The 21,708-nt window shown below is 40.7% G+C and overlaps 1 protein-coding gene across 8 annotated transcripts in view; it reads right to left on the bottom strand.

Moving 5' to 3' along the window:
- Arhgap21 (Rho GTPase activating protein 21) overlaps positions 1-21,708 on the bottom strand; it is a 123,513-nt gene that overhangs the window by 26,182 nt on the left and 75,623 nt on the right. For all 8 annotated transcript variants that reach the window (XM_052156272.1, XM_052156271.1, XM_052156268.1 and 5 more), the window contains 4 exons: positions 21,365-21,457; positions 19,751-19,829; positions 16,643-16,697; positions 9,209-11,087 (listed from right to left, as the gene is read on the bottom strand). In XM_052156272.1, coding sequence (XP_052012232.1) covers positions 9,209-11,087; positions 16,643-16,697; positions 19,751-19,829; positions 21,365-21,457 — 2,106 coding nt within the window. The remainder of the gene's footprint in view (positions 1-9,208; positions 11,088-16,642; positions 16,698-19,750; positions 19,830-21,364; positions 21,458-21,708) is intronic.

Here is a 21,708-nt window from a genome sequence, read left to right as displayed (position 1 = left end):
ACAGGCCTCAACAGAAACAAGAAGACCGAAATAATCCCATGCATCCTATCATATTACCATGGACCAAGGCTGGTTTTCAATACCAACTAAACAACAAAAAGCCCTGATACACATGGAACAGGACTCTACACAACAATAACATGGTCAAGAAAGAAATAAAGAAATTAAAGATCTTTTATAATTTAATGAAAATGAAGCCACGGCATACCCACATTTATGGGACACAATGAAAGCAGTGGTAAGAGGAAACCTCGTAGGTCTGAGTGCCTCCAAAAAGAAACTGGAGAGAGCATACACTAGCAGCTTAATAGCAGAATTGAAGGCTCTAGAACAAAAAGAAGCAAATACACCCAAGAAGAGTAGATGGCAGGAAATCATCAAACTCAGGACTGAAATCAGCCAAGTTGAAACAAAAAGAACAATACAAAAGATCAACAAAACCAGGAGCTGGTTCTTTGAAAAAACCAACAAAATAGATAAACCCTTAGCCAAACTAACCAGAGGGTACAGAGGCAGTATCCAAATCAGCAAAATCTGAAATGAAAAAGGATATATAACAACAGATACTGAGGAAATCCAAAAAATCATCAGATCCTGCTACAAAAGTCTGTACACAAAAAAAGTGGAAAATCTAGATGAAATGGACAATTTTCTAGACAGATACCAGTTACCAAAGTTACAGCAGGATCAGATAAATGATCTAAACAATCCCATAACCCCTAAAGAAATAGAAGCTGTCATTAATAGTCTCCCAACCAAAAAAAGCCCAGGTTTAGTACAGAGTTCTATCAGACCTTCAAAGAAGACTTAATACCAATACTATTCAAATTATCCCACAAAATAGAAACATAAGGAACATTACCCAATTCGTTCTATGAAGCCACAATTACTCTGATACCTGAACCACACAAAGACCCAACAAAGAAAGAGAACTTCAGATCAATTTACTTTATAAATACTGATGCAAAAATACTCAATAAAATTCTTGAAAACCGAATCCAAGAACACATCAAAATGGCCGGGCGGTGGTAGCACACACCTGTAATCCCAGCACTTGGGAGGCAGGGGCAGGTGGATTTCTGAGTTCGAGGCCAGCCTGGTCTACAAAGTGAGTTCCAGGTCAGCCAGGGCTACACAGAGAAACCCTGTCTTTGGAGAAAAAAAAAAAAAAAAAAAAAAAAAACCACATCAAAATGATCATTCATCATGATCAAATAGGTGTTATCCCATGGATGCAGGAATGGTTCAATATAAGGAAATCTATCAATGTAATCCACTATATAAACAAACTCAAAGCAAAAAAAAATGACTATTTCATTAGATGCTGAAAAAGCATTTAACAAAATCCAACACCCTTTCATGCTAAAAGTCCTGGAAAGATTTTCCAAGGAAAATTGAAAAGGAATTCAAGGCCCACACCTAAACATAGTAAAAGCAATATACAGCAATCCAGTAACTAACATCAAACTAAATGGAGAAAAACTTGAAGCAATCCCACTAAAATCAGGGACTAGACAAGGCTGCCCACTCTCTCCCTATCTATTCAATATAGTACTCACGTCCTAGCCAGAGGAATTGGCTCAATTTTGTTGTTCTTTTGACAACAAAAGGAGGTCAAAGGGATACAAATTGGAAAGGAAGAAGTCAAAATATCACTATTTGCAGATGATATGTGTGACCTCCCCCTGCCCACTGCTCTCAAGAATAGCAGCCAGCAACCTGTCCACCCACCTCCTGAAGAACAAGAAGAACCGGTTTCCAGCCTTCAGGGGAGGGGCTTGGTCTGCCTTTGTTTCTGGGGAGAGGCATATTGATTAAAGATGGAGACTTGAACCTAAAGCCATGTGTTTTGTGTCTCTCCATGTAATTTCTCTTGCAGCCTGTTCCTTACCCATCTTTCCTTCCAGAGAACTCACGATTAAGATGTGTGAGCTGGCCTCTACAGATATGATCACATATTTAAGTGACCCCAAAAATTCAAAAAGAATTCCTGAACCTGATAAACAATTTCAGCCTAGTGGCTGGTTATAAAATTTACTCAAACAAATCCGTGGCCTTCCTATACTCAAAGGATAAACAGGTTGAGAAAGAAATTAGGGAACCAACACCCTTCACAATAGTGACAAACAATATAAAATACTTTGGTGTGACTCTAACTAAGCAAGTGAAAGATCTGTATGACAAGAACTTCAAGTCTTTGAAGAAAGAAATCGAAGATCTCAGAAGATGAAAAGATCTCCCATGCTCACGGATTGGTAGGATTAATATAGTGAAAATAGCCATCTTGCGGAAAGATGGCTACAGATTCAATGCAATCCCCATCAAAATTCCAACTCAATTCTTCACAGAGTTAGAAAGAGCAATTCTCAAATTCATCTAGAATAACAGAGAAGCCAGGATATTGAAAACTACTCTCAACAATAAAAGAACTTCTGGCGGAATCACCATCCCTGACCTCAAGCTGTACTACCAAGCAATCCTGATAAAAACTGCACGGGATTGGTATAGTGGCAGACAGGTAAATCAATAGAATAGAATTGAAGACTGAGAAATGAACTCACACACCTATGATCACTTGATCTATGACAAAGGAGCTGAAACCATCCAGTGGAAAAAAAGATAGCCTTTTCAACAAATGGTGCTAGTTCAACTGGCGGTTAGCAGTTGTATTAGAATGCAACTAGAATGTAGAAGAATGCAAATCAATCCATTCTTATCTCCTTATAACAAAGCTCAAATCCAAGTGGATCAAGGGCCTCCACACAAAACCAGATACACTGAAGTTAATAGAAAAGAAAGTGGGAAATAGCACATGGGCACAGGGAAAAATTTCCTGCACAGAACACCAATGGCTTTTGCTCTAAGATCAAGAATTAACAAATGGAGCCTCATAAAATTGCAAAGCTTCTGTAAGGCAAAGGACACTGTCAATAGGACAAACAGGCAACCTACAGACTGGGAAAAGATCTTTACCTATCCTACATTTGATAGAGGACTAATATCCAATATATACAAAGAACTTAAGAACCAAATAACCCTATTAAAAATGGGGAACAGAGCTAAACAAAGAATTCTCAACTGAGGAATACCAAATGGCTAAGAAGCACCTAAAGAAATTGCAAAGCTTCTGTAAGGCAAAGGACACTGTCAATAGGACAAACAGGCAACCTACAGACTGGGAAAAGATCTTTACCTATCCTACATTTGATAGAGGACTAATATCCAATATATACAAAGAACTTAAGAACCAAATAACCCTATTAAAAATGGGGAACAGAGCTAAACAAGGAATTCTCAACTGAGGAATACCAAATGGCTAAGAAGCACCTAAAGAGATTTTCTTGAAGAAACTTAATTCAGTGAAAAAAAAAAAACTTAATTTTACAAGAACTAGTAGTACTTAAAACTATAATGAGGATTTTCAAGTTCTTGAAAATGTAATGATTTTTTTTCAAATGATGTATGCATAAAGTAAATTTTAAACATCTAGGGGCTGGAGAGATGGTGGCTCACTAGTTAAGAGCACTGGCTACTGGTCCACAGGAGCAAGGTTCAGTTCCCAGTACCCACATGGTACATCACAACCACGTGTCCCAGGGAGCCGTCAAGAACCAGGCACACATGTGCTACACAAACATATGTGCAGGCAAAGCACTGTTACACATAAATGAACAATTTAAAATATTAACTATTACTGTTGAGGCCGTGAATAAGCCTGTGAATGATGCTCACATGCTGGTCTGTGGGTCACAACATGTGTGTGCAGGTCAGAGGACAACTGTGAAGCAAGTTCTGTCACCCACCTTGACATGTTTGGAAAAGAATGTGAAACACACAAGATATATATACAAATCACCTGAGTTTCAAGTATATATTTTCAAATGGAAAAAAGAGGGATAATTATCTGTTTCTGTGGGAAAACACTATCACGATCATTTCAGTATTGTTTGCATTTTTATAATATATATCTCTAACCAGTATGTTGAAAAACGGGCTATAAAAATATAACTGCTTTACCTCAAATTAGATTACCCTGTTAAATACAATTTTTATTCCCTTTCAAACTATGTATACTTTTCTATTATGTTAGAGATACTGGTTTTGAAATACTACTATATATAAAGACACAAAGTAATCCTAATACAGTAAGAGTGGGAGGCTTCAGAACCCTGGTCTTGCCAATAGAAAGGTCATTTCCAAGTGTCTCTAACAGTATCTACAGATCATTTCTTCCTACCATCACAGGACAGACATTCTCAGCAGACCGAGGGGCTTTTGCTAGAGGAGATCAAACAGAAGGACACAAAGCAAGTGTGAAAGCACAGGACTGTGGACAGCATTTCCTGAATTCATCTGACCGTATGGGATAAAAACCAGAGGTCTGCAGCAGCAGAACCACAGAACAGCCGGGAACTTGTGACTGGAAGATGGATGGGTCACCAAAGAAAGAAGGGAAAAAATTCCCAGAGTCAAATCAAAGTGACAGCACAATATGTAAAAACCTTTGGGGCACAAGGAAAGCAGTCCTAGGAGATCCGAGTACAGCCCACATTCCCACACTGAGAGGACAGAGAGCATGAGGCAGCATCACAGCGATAGCACACACTACTCTTACACAGCACCCACTTCAGACAGCTCATGACCTCTGCTCCAGGGGCCCTGACACCCTCTCCTGACCTCTGCCAGCACTGTGCAGAGATAATTAAGATGACGGTAGAAATTAAATTAAAAGAACCAATGAAACGAAAAGTTAATTTCCCAAAAAGATCAACAAGTGAGAAACCCTTAGTTACACTAAACAAAAACAGGATCCAATTACAAGTCAGCAGGAGAGCATTACAGCTGGGGGAAAAAGGTAACTTTTTTTGTTTGCAGATAGCATGATCATTGTGATGATATCACTGTCAAGCTGATCAGACTTGGAATCATCATGGAAGCACACTCTCTGAGTGTGTCGAGGAGACTATTAGAGAGTACCAGAAAGGTGTAACTAAATTCAGGCAGCACAAGCGATGGGGAGGTGTGCAGACAGAATAAGGAAACTCTTGAGTACCACCTTCCACCCCTCTCTGCTTCCCCACTGCAGACAGTGTGACCAGCTGTCTCACCTCCTTGTCAGGAAGATGCCACCAAAAAGCTTCAGGACATAGGCTAGGTTGTAGCCCAGCAGGCAGAGTATTTGCCTACCATGCAGGAAGGCCTAGGCTAGATGCCAGCTTGTCATAAAGCAGGTATGGTGGTGCACATGCACTTCCCCAGCACCAGGAGACAAAGGCAGGCCAAGGTCGTCATTCTCAGCAGAGAGTTCTAGCTCAGCCTGGGCTCCTGGGTCCCTATCTTGGAAATAAAACTCAACAACAATAAAAACAACAAAATGTTATTACAAATAAATAAATTTGGTCAAATTTCAGGACACAAAACAACCATCACCATATATATCTTGGAAGCATTTCTATACACTCACAGTAGCTTTTGGGCCATTTGAAAATGTAATGAAAATAATCCCATTTACAATTAATTATGAAAATGAAAAATGAAAGAGGCAAGTGATAAATGGCCACTGTACAAAGAATTCAAGAAATGAGCAGCTACAAGGATGTCTTCTCTTATGGAGATGGAGAATACTGTTAAAATGTCCATGCTACCCATCCATTCCTATGAAAAAACCAACGCCTAAGAGATGAGACTCGCCGACTTACAGCCAAAAGACCAGGTTGGAAGACTGTGCAATGAGGGCTGGGGGGTTCTTCAAGATGCAGCTACTGGGGAAATGTGTCAATACCCATAAGAAATCAGACCCTTTGTATATACAACAGCGGATTCAAAAGCACCACAGTCTTACACGTATGTCTTACATGTACAAAACTATCAGAAAAGAAAAAAAAAAAAAACGAGAAAAGTTCCATGATGTTAATTTGGACAACGATTTGGTTTTTTTAAATAAAGTACCAAAACAAAACAAAACAAAACAAAAACAACAACAACAACAACAAAAAACCAGGCAACAAATGCAAAACTAAGTGGGATTCTATCAAAATTTGAAGAAAATAATCAAAGTGAAGAGAATACATAAAATGAGAGCAAACATTTACAAACTATACACCTGACAAGGGTTCAAAAATGCCTGGAATATTTGAGGAACTCAATAGCCACCATCACCAACCAAATAAACTGATTTTAGAATGAGTAAAAGATCTGACTAGACAACCACATTTCTAAGACGATGCTCGCAATGTCAGAGAGCTACGAGCAAACAGCAGCAGGAAACACAAGCCACAACTGCACACTGCGCCACTGCCACCCCACTCCAGCCATTACCCAGAAGACTCGGGCAACAAGTGCTGGCAAGATGTGCAAGGCAATCCTTACACGCTGTTAGTGGGAACATGCAGAACAGTACGAACATTTTTCACAGAATCAAAAACAGAACTCCCATGTGATCTAGCAATCCCACTACTGGATACATACCCAAGGGAAGTAAGTAACCTCAGTATGTCAGAGAGACAATTGCATTCCCAGGTTTACCACAGTATTATCCACAAGAGTCTACATGGGACCAATTTAAGTGTCCATGGTTGAGATCAAGACACAAATATAATGTGGAACACACACACACACACACACACACACAGAGTCCAGAATACCATGCAATGATATTAAAAACAACCATTATTTGCAGCATCAGGGTGTGTTTTGTTAACTGAAATAAGTCTGTGATTTACTTCACATGGTTATCAGAGGAATACATTCTGGAATTTTACAGCACCGCTGGGAGAGGATTAACAATAAATTGTGTTCTCAAAATACGTAGAAAGAGTTTTGAATACATTAAGAAATAACAAATGTGAGAAGACAGAAAGGTTCACTGTACATCTCTCTAGCTCACAAGGTGATATTTGATCATAAATTTAAAGCACACACCCCAAGCATCAGTCCAGAATTACCATCTATGGAGATTAGATATTAACTTCTATGTACAACAGGAACCAGTCAATAGGCTTGGCAGTAAGGATTCAAACATGCATGTGGGAATAAGTCTGGTTAAAGCACTCCTCACAATGTTAACAACATGAAGATACCCTATTTATAAAAGTTTGTCACCATGCAGACTCCACCTCTTAAGCTGATCTGGATATTGACACCTGACAGTTCAACAGTTAAGTTTCCCAAGAAAGGAAAGAGTAAGAAATACTGCTCACAGGCAACCACCATTAGGAACTAAGGGGACTCTTTCAAACTAGTAAGATGATATCCTCTGTCACATGGTGCAAGGGCAGAAAACAATGCCCCTGGAGTGTGCCTGGCATTGAATCAAGCTAGCCTCACTTTCGAGTAATTTTATGAAAAAACCTTTATAAACTTTTCATTTATAAAAATGGAGACACCATTAAGGGAATCTATCGAAACTATGTCTCAGGATTGCACAATCATTATGACAATTTCCCACCTTCCTTCTTTTCTCTTCCCTCCCTTCATTCTTTCTGTATTTTGTCATCTCAAAGCATCATTCAGCTGCTATGCTAACATGGACCTCCTGAGTGAGTGCCTTCCTTAACCCAGGCAGCGCCCTAGGCACGGGGAACAATAACGTGAGCTAGATGTAAAGTCTCGGCCCTCTGTGTTCTACTTCATGGAGATGTGCACCTGACTGCCGCACATCTGAGCCTGCATGTGAAGCAGCTAGAGACTTAGAGGAGAAGCCTGAGTAGGTTAGGGACATCTGACAGGGCAGTGAATACAGCCCAGCAGAGGGGGCTCTGGTCATCGGTGCTGCAGCAAGCAGGTCCGACAGATCGTGAGATAGCAAGGAGTCTGGGAAGGTAGCAAGAGGAGACACATGAAAGATCCTAGTGGGAGCGAGATCACTGAGGGGAGTCAGGGCAGGGTGGGCGGGTGGGCCACAGCAGACTCCACAGTACAAGTCAGGTCTGAGAGGGTGCAGCCTCCACTGGCTGGCTGCTGTGTGAGGACAGTACATGGGTGAAGGGAGAGGCTAATGACTCGTAGAGAGGACAGGTGATTCAGACTGAGGTGCACATCTGAAAACTTTTCAAATCCTTTCCCAGATTATCCCTGTAACAAAGTAAATGCACAGGTAAATTCTATAAAGGAATAAGCCCAGGAAGGAGGAGACACTGTTCAAACGCAGGCTCATTACTAATTGTCACAGCTCTGAAGATGCTTGGCTCAGGGAGTGGCACCATTAGGAGGTGTGGCCTTGTTGGAGTAGGTGTGTCACTGTGGATGTGGGCTCTAACACCATTGTCCTAGCTGCCTGGAAGCCAGTGTTGTTTACCTTTGGAACAAGATATAGAATTCTCAGCTCCTCCAACTCCATGTCTTCCTGGACACTACCACACTCCTAACTTGATGATAATGGACTGAACCTCTGAACCTGAAAGCCAGCCCCAATTAAATGGTGTCCTTATAAGAGTTGTCTTGGTCATAGTGTCTGTTCACAGCAGTAAAACCCAAACTAAGACAACTCTCCTGCCTCATGCCTTCATTTGTACAAAACGAGGTTTGTTTTAAACTTCAGTGACCCACTAGAGTCTCCAGTGGTCTCTTACAAGAACGTGGGTGTGGGCTACCTACAGGAGCAGGAATGACTCAAAGGGAGCTGCATCACTAAAAGGTCCACTCCAGTGCGATGACAACCAGGAGACCCTGCCCAAGTCTTCCCCCAGCAACCCTTTACAATGGACAAATCAAGGGCAGGACCTGGCTACTGTTGATTCAGGTAAATCAACAACTGGGTTCAATGGCTCTGCTGATTCTCTTGACTACAGATGGTAGGAACTGATCTAACCAAGACTAACAAAAGAGGACAGAGATGGTAGCGGACAAACCCATGAGTCTGTGAGCCTGAGCTACAACACCCTGAGCTACACACTAGATGCAAGCTTACTTTTAAAGGAAAATGGCTAGTAGAAATATATTTAAGGAGGGCGAAAGCAAACTGCTCTGACTGAAGCACAACTTACACAGTTAGAGTGGACTGCTGTGGCTTAGTGGGAAAGCGCTTGTCTAGCAAGCATGGGGCCCTGGGGTCAATCCCCGGCACTGAAAATAAACAAGCATATGACACTTAAAATGCTTTAAATGTATGCACAGTTTAAGATTTCTCTGCCTATGGAATACAAATACTCCATTTCTTCAAACACTTTTCAGCCAGCTGATGCTGTGCAGGGCCTCTGAATCTGCTCACCTATGAAAGGGATGGAAGCCAGGGAATCAGCAGGAGGGCTGCTGCTTGAAGCCTTCCTCTCCTCCATTCTTTTTATATGGACCTCTCTGCGAGCATCGTTTGGTAGCCAGCAGGTGGTGTCTGACCCGGTCTCCTGGTCATTCACTGCCAGGATGTAAGATTGATGTCTTAAAGGCTGTGGTGTCTGGCGGCCAGACTGGGGTTTCTCTCTTAAGATGACAGATTCTTTATTATCTAGCACATCTGGCTGCTGAACTTCAGCCTCCTGTAAGTTTAGATCTCCATTCCTTGGAATGGCGGGTATTTCTAAATCTGATGTCCCCAAGTTCTCACAGAGCTGAGGACTGGTCTTGGCAGAAGTTCCTGGTAAACGGGGGGATACCTCGGTCTCCAGCTGGTGCTCGGATCTGAACCGGGTCTGCTGACTCAGCACACTGTGTTGATGCAGATGATTGACAGGCCTTTGGTCTTTCCTGGAAGCCAGTGAGTGCTGGCTGAAGGATGGTTTTGAGACAGGTGGAGGCGGCGCTTTTAGAGAATTACTTCGAACTTTCATGAGTGGAGACCTGTCCTGTGCAACACCCTGTGACAATGACATCCCACTCGTGGTTGGAAAATTTCTGCTGGAATGTGGTGGTCTTAGGTCCGGTGGGATTTTCTTAAACTGTGAAACAGGTCCCACTCCTCTCCCACCCAGTCGCCTGCTATCAGAATTAAGAACAGGCGCCACAGTCAAATTTGAGCCTCGGAAAGGCTTGTGCATTTCTTGCTGCCTGGGTCTTTCATGAATACCTCGTCTATCATCCTGCTCAGTGAAGCCACTCCACTTGTAAGTCTGTTTTCGTTCCCCATTTGAGTCAGGTGTCTGACGTTCAGAATTGACAATAGCCGTGGCTTCACTCTGCCCCTCAATGTAATCCCACGAACGAGTTCTATGATTACTGAAGCTAACAGGTGGGGAGGTCAGCGCTCCTTGAGATGCGCTCCGTGGACAATACTTCATCAGCACAGAATCTTCCAGTCTTTCCTGAGATACACTGCGCTGCCGGATCTGAACAGACTGGGGCACTCGGTCATGAGACGTGCTACGACGTCGTACCTGCAGAGTAGTGCGGGGGGGTGCCACCTGGTTATAGTCTGCTGTGCTCTGAGATGCAGCTCGTAAGCTGTCCAATCGTTCCTGGATTGTCCGACAACCTATGTGCAATCTCCTATTATCAATGTATTCTTTGTAAGTCTTATAATTTTTCCAGTCTATGTGCTGATGGGAGTTTGAGGAATAGTGATTGACAGACACGGGAGGAGAATCCACAGCTTGTGATCTACTACTTGAAATTCCTTCTGAATGTCCACTGTAATTTCCAGATTTAAGTAAAATTCCAGAAGGTTCTAATGATCTGGAGCCTGTGGTCTGATGAATCAGATGGGCAGTGGGAACTGAAGCCGGTGGCATGGTCCTTGATGCTGCTTTTGTAGAGGCCTGCTCATTTACACCATACCTGACCTCTTCAGTCCTGTGTGAAGGGCCTGAAGGGCTGTTTCTATTGGCTAGCAAGTCTACCACCTTCTCAGAAGGCACAATGACGGTCCTCACACTCTCATTGCAAACACACACTGCTGTGTTTGATTTTGCAACATCTGTTGGTGATGGAGGCACTTGTATTTCCATTCTATAGGCCCTGCCAGGTTGTGTCAGGACTGGTGTACTGGTTTGCTGTTTGTTTGGTAATGAGTCAGGAGGAGATCTTTCCAGCGGCTGTGCTGCGGCTGAAGGAGTGGATGGCGACCAGGGATAGCAGACTGGTGGGGGCTCAGGTATGTCACGGGCACGGCCGCTGTAGGCTTCGTTGCCTTTCAGGTAGGCATCTTGAGAATATGCCTGGATGGAAATCACAGAAGAGTGTCACACCATGCTTTTCATGTTTATCGCTCACTACCTTAATCCTGAATGAAGTTCACCATGGCATGCATGCAAAGCACAGCATAGCACAGGGGGCATTCTTAAGAATGAATCCATCCATCCACCCACCCACCCACCTACCCATCATCTATCTATCTATCTATCTATCTATCTATCTATCTATCTATCTATCTATCTATCTATCATCATCTGTCTGTCTACATCCTGAATGCTCCCCATCCCCCAAACCCCTTCAGAATCCCTCCCCATCTCCCTGCCCCTTAGAGAAATTGAATAAATTATAGAACATGCCACACACAAAAACCTGCAATCATTAGTTTTCCCAAAAGGCTCATAAGACATATCAGATCACCCTAACCAACCAGACATAGACATGCCATTTCTAAAATCTCCCATTTAAGCTGTAAGATTTTTTTCAGCAGTCAACAGGTTAAATAACTGCCTATTAAATCCCAGCAAAAGAAGATTCTTAATGTTTACAAGGGAGGTCAAAATATTAAAAGTCTTACCCAAATACATTGTTATTTAAGGCAGTAATACTATAACAAATTAAACATGTATTGGAATGGCTACTCAATTAACTACAAAGAATTAAAAATAATCCATCTTTAAAAGATTAAACCACTAAAGAGCCACACAAAATATTTCATATCACATATTTTATATGTGCATGCTTAAGAAATTAAGTAGTACATACTAAAAGCAAAAAAATATGAAAGAGGTAATTCATATTTCTGATATAAATTTTTATTTTAAACTAATGCAAACATTACTTGATAAATTTATTTTGTCTTTTACTTTAAACATTTTTCTATTACTAACACAAGCATGTGTGCAGCTCAAGTTTTAAAAAACCAGTTATTTAAAGAATTATCTAATAATATTTTTGAGAATTTAAGAACTGAAATTAATGAAAGAGATTCTGCATAAGCAGAGCTCATGGATGCTGCATAGACTGTGCTCGGCTCCGAGGCAGGGAGGTGTGGTGACCATCATCCCTGCCCAAGTAGGCTATTCACGGAAGGAAGCAGCGCATCTGCCTTTGCACCACACAGTCTGCAAAGCTCAAGTGCAGCTACTGAATAATGGTAACGGGTTAGGAAGGGAGAGGGTGGGATATTTAAGGAAATACAGATGCAGATAAACATGTTCTAACACTAGTTATGGAGGGTACAAACAAAACCAAACAGAGGAGGAAGGAAGCCATGATCACACACACCTTCTGCACATTAGTACAGTTAAGCAGACTGGCTTGTTACAAATCTCTATAAAAACATGACTTAAAAAGCAAAGAAATAGCTACTGTGCATCTCTTACCAGTGCTGTGACATCCTTTGTAAATTGTAGCTAGCAGAAAATAGGAAAACATAGCAGAAGCTGCTTACTGGTATAAAGACAGAATCATGTTGTCATATTGATGCTGGAAACAGCAAGCTACACATGCATCTATACTGATTTCTCTGGAAGGTACCAAGAGAGGTAAAGGGCAGCGGAGCAGAAGAATAACTTCAGAATCCAATCGAGCATCTCGTTCTCAAGCTTTTATCTGGTCCTTACTGAATGTGTCTCCCACTCTTGGAAGCAGAATACGGCCGATGACACACAGACAGGCATTGTTTTCCAGTATGCACTGCCAGCTGGTAACCTGCCACAAAGCTCCCTTCACCGAGAGCAGCATCGCCGCCTCTCCCCCAAGCTCCTTCCATCTCTGCTTCCAGAAGACTAAACGAATGCTTGATTATGCATTAAAGTAGTGCAACCTCCTCCTTCCCTGGTAGATCAGAGCACAGCCACAAGCGGTCAGCTGACTACAGACGATCTCACTGTGTGACTACAGTTTTGTTTAGATTTCTCACTCAAAAATTAAGATCTTTCAACACAATGTCCTTTACAGTGTTTATTAGTTTATGAAATAAGAACTGACTAGACATAAAAATATCACTTCCAGAGTAAAACTTGTTGTGGTAATAATGACTGTTACAGCACACAGTCTGGAATGCACTGAGAAATCAAAGCTAAATCTGTAAACACACACACACACACACACACACACACATTTTTATAGCATAAACACTGCCCATCTGAACGTGAGTGTGCACCTTGGGTATGTACCTGGACATAGCAAGCCTAGCTTTTTCATGCTAATTATGTCCAAGCCACTGCTTTTCTGTGACCAAAACTAGTCTGGAAGAGAGCATTGTGGACTGTCTTGTAGTATTGTTTGCAGTAGGTTTGTGTAACCTCCTGCACAGCCTGAAAAGGAAGGCAGGTCCCCACCGCCTGCAATGCTAGGGAAGCTGGAGGGCTTTGGCATGCCTCTACTGCACTAGAATACACTGGATCTTAAGAGAGCAAACATGCTCACGCCCCATCAAACCCATTTCTAGCCTCAAGGATTTTAACATTCTAGAAAAGCCATTCTGTGGCAATTTAAAAGTAACTCAGTTATTCAAATTTGATGAGAAGCATTATCCATAAAATATTTAAATTTTTATAGTCTTTAGATAAAACTAAAATTTCAGATATAACTAAAAATTCTAGATCAAATTTGGGAATAAATTGTTTCCCAAATTACCACCCTGGAGAATGTATAACATTGCTGAGGTCACGGTGAGTCAACATATACTCCACTGGCAGGTTACAAGCAAAGTGGAGAGTAACTCAAGGCTGTGGATGGCAATCCTGACAAGCACAATACATGACAAAGCAGTCCAAGAAATACTGGGGAAGCAAGCTAGGAGTAGACAATAGTTACAAAATGTTTCTTCCTATGACATCTAAAAAATGCTTTGGACACCATTTAAAAAAAAAAGAGTCAAAAGAGCAGGTCATTCGGAGAGGATCAGAATATACAATTGTTTTTTGTTTTTGTGGTGAATGAGCACTGGATATAAAAACATTATTTTACACTCTGAGATGAGATTGGTAACTCTAACATGCGGATGTCTGTCACTGTATTGTACTTTCTCTCTGTGCTTGGTTACTTGGCACCAAATCTTTCAATGAGAAATCATGGTCTGACATGTGACTGCTTTAAGTAATCTCCAGGGAGCCTTTAAGTTACCAGTGGGCACCAATTAAACGGCACAAAATACCCCTCAAGGAAGACAAAGCAATGATGTTCTTATATAATGCTGTCAATTTAGATGCTTATATGATATTAAGTCATCCAGTATGAAGAAATTTACCTAGAATTATATGATCACTACCATCAATATGCTTAAGAAACACTTATTTAAGTACTCTTAACTTCAAAATAATTTCCTAAAATAGAACACTGTCAAAAAATAAGTCCAACTGTTGGATGGTTAACTTTTGGGTGGATAACTGTTGGGTGGTTAACTGTTGAATGGTTAACTGTTGGGTGGTTAACTGTTGAATGGTTAACTGTTGGGTGGATAACTCTTGGGTGGTTAACTGTTGGGTGATTAATTGTTGGGTGGTTAACTGTTGGGTGGTTTTCTTTTAGTCCTTTCTATAACATTCTATATTCGTTCTTGAACTTCTTTACTCTTGTACTTTAGTTTTATCTCACAGTAGTTTAAAAGCTTGCATCTTCACACCGAAGCTAAACATAATAAAACAGAAAAGTAGTAATCCTACAGTGCCTACCAGACACCAAAACTTTTAAAACAAACTGTGGTAGGGGGTGGGAAGTGGGAAAGACAAGCCAGAGAATTCCTTAGCCAAGATTATAACTGCAAAGATCCTACTGCTATGAATAATCTGGATCTCTAGCCGAGGGACCATGACTAAGACCATTCAAAAAGACCTGCAATTACTTTTCAGAGTAGTTTATAACAACCACACCAAAATCACTTAGCATATCTATTATTATTAAAAAGTAACAAAAATAATATGAAGAAAGAAACAAAGAAAAGAAAAAGGGTATAACTGCATATGCCTGTAATCCCAGCACTTGGGAAAGAGAAGAAGAAAAATCAAGAGATCAAGACTAGCTTTGACCACACAGTGAATTCAAGGCTAGTGCAGGCTACAGCAGACCCCAAACCAAGTTAAATGCTCTATAGAATACACAAACTGCAACCCGTGCTTATACAGGTTTACCTTTATGCTACTAACGTCATTCACGCCATTGTCTTTGACTAGGGCAGGGTAGCACACCTGTCTGTGGGGGAAACTACAAGCTGATGAGCAGCTGCTGTGTGGGAGAAGAGGGCGGCTCCCATGGGAAAACACTGATTTTTACAGAATTGTCTTGTTTATTGGCTCATCTTGCAAAGCACGTCCCACTATTATAACTCATGGGACACTATTCCAGTGGCTACAGCACTTGCTCATATGTGGAAAGCCTAGCATTGCAATAATTTTTTTTAAAAAAAGTAACTGCTGCTAACTTACAATACACAAAGGAGATTTCTGGAATTCCTATTCTCACTTTCCTTAGATTTGACTGACATTTGACAAATGTGTGTTTCATTTGAAATAGAATATTATGCTGATTACAGAACATATGAGTGTTTTAAAAATAGTAATGGATTTAAAGAAAAAAATTTCACAGTTTAAAACAATTTTTCCATTTATATCACATAACCACGAATAGCAGATAGATCACGGGACTCAGGTCCCAGAGATGCTGAGTTTCAGGAAGAGCCATGACAGAAGCTGTGCAAACAAAGGCCAACACCAGCACGCGTATGTATGTGGTGGCCATTTAGAGGGTGGCTTTGGTTTTAGACTAGCCTCAGTTCAAGTGCTAAGACCAATGTTCTCTTCTTTCCTATTGTACTAGACAAACTGCTTAACTTATGGGCTTCCAAATAAACTAGCACAGAAAAGACTCCCAGAACCAAACATCTAGCATACTTGAGTATCTTTGGAGTCATGGGAGCTGATTAAATAAAATTTAGCTGAGTCCACTGAGTAGGTTCATATATAAATATCTTGGTTGGACCGAAGAGTTGGCTCAGCAGGTCAAAGCGCGTGTTGCTTTTGCAGAGGGCTGAGGCTGAAGCTCCAGTACCCACATGGTGGCTCACAGTGAGCCACGAACCTGGTTCCAGGGAATCTGACAGCCTCTCCTGATCTTGCTGGACATCAGGCACACATGTGGCACACACATGTACATGTGGTGCATATACATGCAGGCAAAACACTCAAAAAAGAGAGACAGACAAAGTAAAAATCTAAAAAAGAAAATATCTGTTGTATCACGAAGCCAAAATCAAATTAACGGTCTACTGTAGAATTAGAGGTTGGAAAATTAGCTTAATGGTAGAAAACTGGCCTAGCAAGCTCAAGGCCCTGGGTTCAGCCCTCAGCTCCAGAGGAGTTAGCTATGAATTATACAACAGTTCCATGGTATTTCATTCTAAATTTGTAGACAATAGTCTGTCTCTTTTGAAAAAATACAATGTACAGAAATTCAAATTCAGTTAAGTGAACCAGGAGGGTTTCCCCCCTTGGAATCTTTTTTAAATGCAATTCACTTTCCTTTCGAAATCCTCTATTATTCTTGTCCACCACACAATGTTTATTTGGAGAAAACTTACCACTTGGAGAATGTCTTCATCCTTGGGCATGACACTGAGCTCCAGAGTACTGTCACTGAAAGCGAGCACAGCACTGTCAGAAGGTATCAGACTGACTTCTAAGAAAACCACTTTCAAAACCAAACCAGAAGAATAACGTCACTAGTGCAGAGGTTCAGTGGCACCCAAAAGAAAGAGCCTCACGTGATCGCACGGCCCGGTATAACATGCCACTAATTCAGAGATTAAAAGGCTTATTAAATTGGTTTAGGACAAAACTCATAAGAATATCAGAATATGATTATTTGTCTTATGGATTACTTTAGTAATTACAGGGTTAAGCATACAGCCTATCAACTTAAAATTTATTAATGCAAAATAAGCAAAAAAATTTTGTAGTAACTTTATTTTGATTTTTTTTTGGGGGGGGTCTATGTCTTCCTTTGGGTTTTTTTGTATGTGTGATTGGTTTGTTCATTTGTTTCTTCAGACAGGATTTCTCTGTACAGTCCTGGCTGTCCTGGACTCCTTTTGTAGACTAGGTTGGCCTCAAACTAAAGAGATCCACTTGCCTCTGCCCCCTGGGATTAGGGCATGTGCCACCATATCTGGCTTGCTTTGCTGTTTTCAAGTTCTGGGAACTAAACCGTAGCTCGATATGATATACCTCAGCCCCTATGAAACATTTTAAGCAACTTTAAACTTCCTAAGTTTGAAAATTCCACCTCCGTTTACTTCACCATTGGCTTCTACTAGAATGAGTCAGCTTTCAACTTCATTTCAGAGACTTGTTTTATGCCCAAGATTTAATCTTAGTACTTTCTTTTTAAAAAACAAAATTTTATTTATTTATTATATGTAAGTACACTGTAGCTGTCTTCGACACACCAGAAGAGGGCATCAGATCTCATTACAGATGGTTGTGAGCCACCATGTGGTTGCTGGGAATTGAACTCAGGACCTCTGGAAGGGCAGTCAGTGCTCTTAACCGCTGAGCCATCTCTCCAGTCCCATCTTAGTACTTTCTAGGTACAGCTTACAGTCTTTTTATGCTAATACTGCAAATTTGCTGGATGTGGTGGAAAAGGTTCCCTGAGTCTGCACAGGTCAGTGGGATGCTGGGGAAGACCAGCGGGCAACCATTTGCCAGGCCTTGGTTTGATCTCCAGCACAGGAAAAAAGTCAAGGACGGAAGGAAAGAAGTCACAAGGAGAAACTGAATTTAACTTGTGACCTGGATTCATGTTTAGATATATTAAGGATAGTGGTGCTATCTCCATCTAACAATTATCCTAACGTCCCTCAAAGATTAGGAAATAATCCCAACATAAAATAAAAAGAAAATTCCAAAATCCAATAATGTATCTGTTTAGGCGAGTAAATTCCAGGAGGATGGAAAACCTCCGAAAGCCACAGGTGCAGATCCATCAATAGCACAGGGAGCCATGCACTTCTGCAGCCGCAGCTGCTTGAACCCATACAATGCATAGAAAAGTCCTTTGCAGCAACACAGTCCTTGACTTTCAGCTGCCTCGCCACCGCCACAAAACTTTCTAAAGAAAGTATGATCATAAACGGCTTTTCTCCCATTTTAAAATTGTTTGTACTGGCTGAAAATTTAAGACTTTCATTTCTGTGCTACTCTGGGTTTTTGTTTGTTTTCCGAGACAGGGTTTCTCTGTGTAGCCCTGGCTGTCCTGGAACTCACTCTGTAGATCAGGCTGGCCTCGAACTCAGAAATCCGCCTGCCTCTGCCTCCCAAGTGCTGGGATTAAAGGCGTGCGCCCCCACCCCCACGCCCAGCTCTGTGCTACTCTGAAAGAGACATTATGTCGGTTTGGGAGAAAGAGATCAGGCTGCCCGGTGTAGTAGTGCTCTTGAGTCCTGCAGAAGGAACAATGCAGTCTCTTGCTGCTTCTCCAGAGGCTTTGCCTCCATCACCTGCATTACACTCAAGACTTGGCTTCTCTAGGAATTTCATTAAATATTAAAACATCAAAGAGAATATTCTAAGATCAATTAATCATGATCCTGTCATTTAATTGTAAAAATATCACAAAAGGACATTAGTATTAAATAATTTAAATTAACAACACAAACTGCTTTAAACATTGAGACCCCTGATAAAAACCTTAGGCAGTTGGGGAGGCAGCACAGTTAACAATGTGCTTGCTGGGTGAATTTTCAGAACCCACCTAAAAATTCCAGGCATGGTGGCACGAACTTGTTAATTCATTCAGTATGTGTGTGGTGGTGGTGGTGGTGGTGGTGGGGGACATTCTGTAACCAGATTCTGTTTAATTTAACAAGACTCCATCTCAAAAGAGGTGGACACTACCTCAGGATGACCCCCAAGGTTGTCCTTTGGCTGAGACACATATGCACATACACACAAAAAATTACCTTTTAGAAAATAAAGAATTTCGACTGAGTTATAAATAAGTGAATAAACTCTGAGAAGCCACAAGCCAATGTACGCATCTGTAACCCAGGGTCATGTACAACCCAACTCGCTGCACTTGTACAACTCAATACTGTGACCTCTCTGACTTTAAATCTTTTTTTTTAAATGGTATTTAAATTTTTCTAATTGTGTGCATGAAAGCAAGACTATATTACTTCTGTGGTCTACCAATACTCATTCTATAAATATGTATTTACCTTTAGGATTAAAAATGCTATCATTCTGAAGATTACAGGCAAATGGATTTAAAAATAACACCTTACTGTTAAAACAAATGAAGAAATATAAGCCATCGATTTTATTCAATAAGGCTGCTCAGTAAAATACAGTAAAAATATGTCAGTAAGACTTGTTTTAGAAAATCAAGTGTGCATTTATTTTTATATTTAAACAAATTATATACCTATCACTTAAAATCAAAGTGGAAAACTCATATTTTAAATCTATAGTGAGTGCTCTCAAACTCCATAGTATTTTACATTGTGACCATTACAAACTTGCAAACCCACTCAGCAATCAGGGGGCTAACATTTGGCAATACCATATACAACCTGCAGTGTTTGGAGAAATTCTGTGTCACCCTTGTCCTAGGAGCACAGAACTGTATGAAACCTATCTGTTCTATAGGGTTTTAGCCCAAATTAATCAGGTTTCAAGAATCTTACCTGTTCTGAATGAGAGCAATTACTTGGGAATAGGTCTTTCCTATGACACTTTCTCCATTGACTTTTATAATTCTGTCACCTTCAAAGAAGAAAGGGGAGGGGGGATGACAACATATTAGGAACACCTGGAAGAAACTCACTCTGAGTAACTGTGAAGTAACTCCCAAGACTGCTCCCTCCTCTTTACTCTGTTTCCAGGTGCTGGGATCAAACCACTTGCTTCCTAAGTTCCACCCCCAGACCAAATAAGCCCTTATTTTTTAAAATATACTTGCATATTTTTAAGTACCTGTTATAAAAATAAATCTTCCTTTTAATACACTCATGAAGTATAGAAATGTTGAAAGAATTCTAGACACTGACGATCTTCTGCTGCAGTGGTAATGCCCTAGGTGAGTGATACTTCTATCAACTAGAAAGACCCACAGAGGGCTGGTGAGATGGCTCAGAGGTTAAGAGCACTGACTGCTCTTCCGAAGGTCTGAGTTCAATTCCCAGCAACCACATGGTGGCTCACAACTATCGGTAATGAGATCTGATGCCCTCTTCTGCTGTGTCTGAAGACAGCTACAGAGAACTATCAACTCCACCACTGGCCTTGTCATTCCACTAAAGAAAACTACCCCCAGGCTTCAAGCATCGACTATACATCACTATCATTAAGTTTTATCCAATGATTATTTTTTTTTAATTTCTTCCACTTTATGTATCTGGTTAATTGAGGAGTGTACAATAAAACTAATATATGGATTGTGTGGGTTTTTTTTTAAACTTTATATCTGTTAATTTACTCTTCATTTTAATGGAGGAAAATACTGGATTACTCAGAAAACCTGAAAGGAACAGAAAAGCCACAAAAGCACAAAGGGCATAGAAATGAAGACCAGAAATAAAGACCTTCTGTGCTTATCATGTCCGCTCCAACTTATTTTCTCAAACTGCGATGCCTGGAATGTGATAGGTGATGCACTCTAACAGAGTTCCACACATTGTTCAGACTAATGATATTAAAGTAAGGGTTACTCTAAGTACGATGATAAAGATAATTATATTGCATCCTGGCAAGTCTCAGTAGCACTCCCTACTTATCTGTAGTGGTTGTTTTATCCATAATAAAACATGCTAATATCTGATCTTGAGCTAATTTTATTAAAATCCTAAATCAAATTAACAGGATTTTGTATCAAACATGTATTAAATCTACCTCAGTAGAGCAGCCCGGTGATGCCCGGAAGGGAAGGAGCTTCCTAGTTCACAGGAAACCTCGGCCAGTCCGTGTGCGGCCTGCCTGACCAGGCACTTCCTCCATTTTACTAAAGACATATCTTTATCAGTTTGTTATTTTGTAATCCTTTTGTCAAAGTACAACTTTCAAGGGTATGGTTTTGTTTTTTGTTTTTGTTTTTTTTAAAGAGAGACTGCAAGTCTGTGTATTAACTAAAGTGTTAACACTTTATAAAGTTACATTGTTATGTCTGTTCAGCTATATCCACTGAGTTTCCAGAAAGATAGAAGGTATCTCAGAAACAGTTAGTGAAGAGGGGGAGAGCACATAGAAGGAGAGAAAAGGAAAAAAAAATACAGAAATTGAGGAGACCCTGAAGACCCCAGCACCTGTGCATAAGCCAGCCTCGAAGGCCGGTCCTCCTTCCTTCACTTGTTTAACAAATATGGTATCCATCGGCTCCAATCGGTTCCTTTGCTTTCCTAGGAAAGAAAGAAAGAAAAAAAAAAGCTCAAGGCACAGCTTTACTTTATAGTATCTTATTAAAACCCCACACACATAAAATGACATTTAATTAAAATGAGAGCAGAGATTTTTCACGAAGTAGTAAATACATCCCGAATCTGGATGTTAACAGGAAACGTTGGGGTTTTTACTAACTGAGCATTCGCTTGCTTCTTCCATAACAAAATGGCAACCACACTGACTGATTCCACTTACTGAGCACAATCTG

Source organism: Apodemus sylvaticus, chromosome 14 (genome assembly GCF_947179515.1).
Source record: "Apodemus sylvaticus chromosome 14, mApoSyl1.1, whole genome shotgun sequence".
In the NCBI taxonomy this organism is placed as follows: Eukaryota; Metazoa; Chordata; class Mammalia; order Rodentia; family Muridae; genus Apodemus; species Apodemus sylvaticus.
This window is presented reverse-complemented; position numbering and strand designations above follow the sequence as displayed.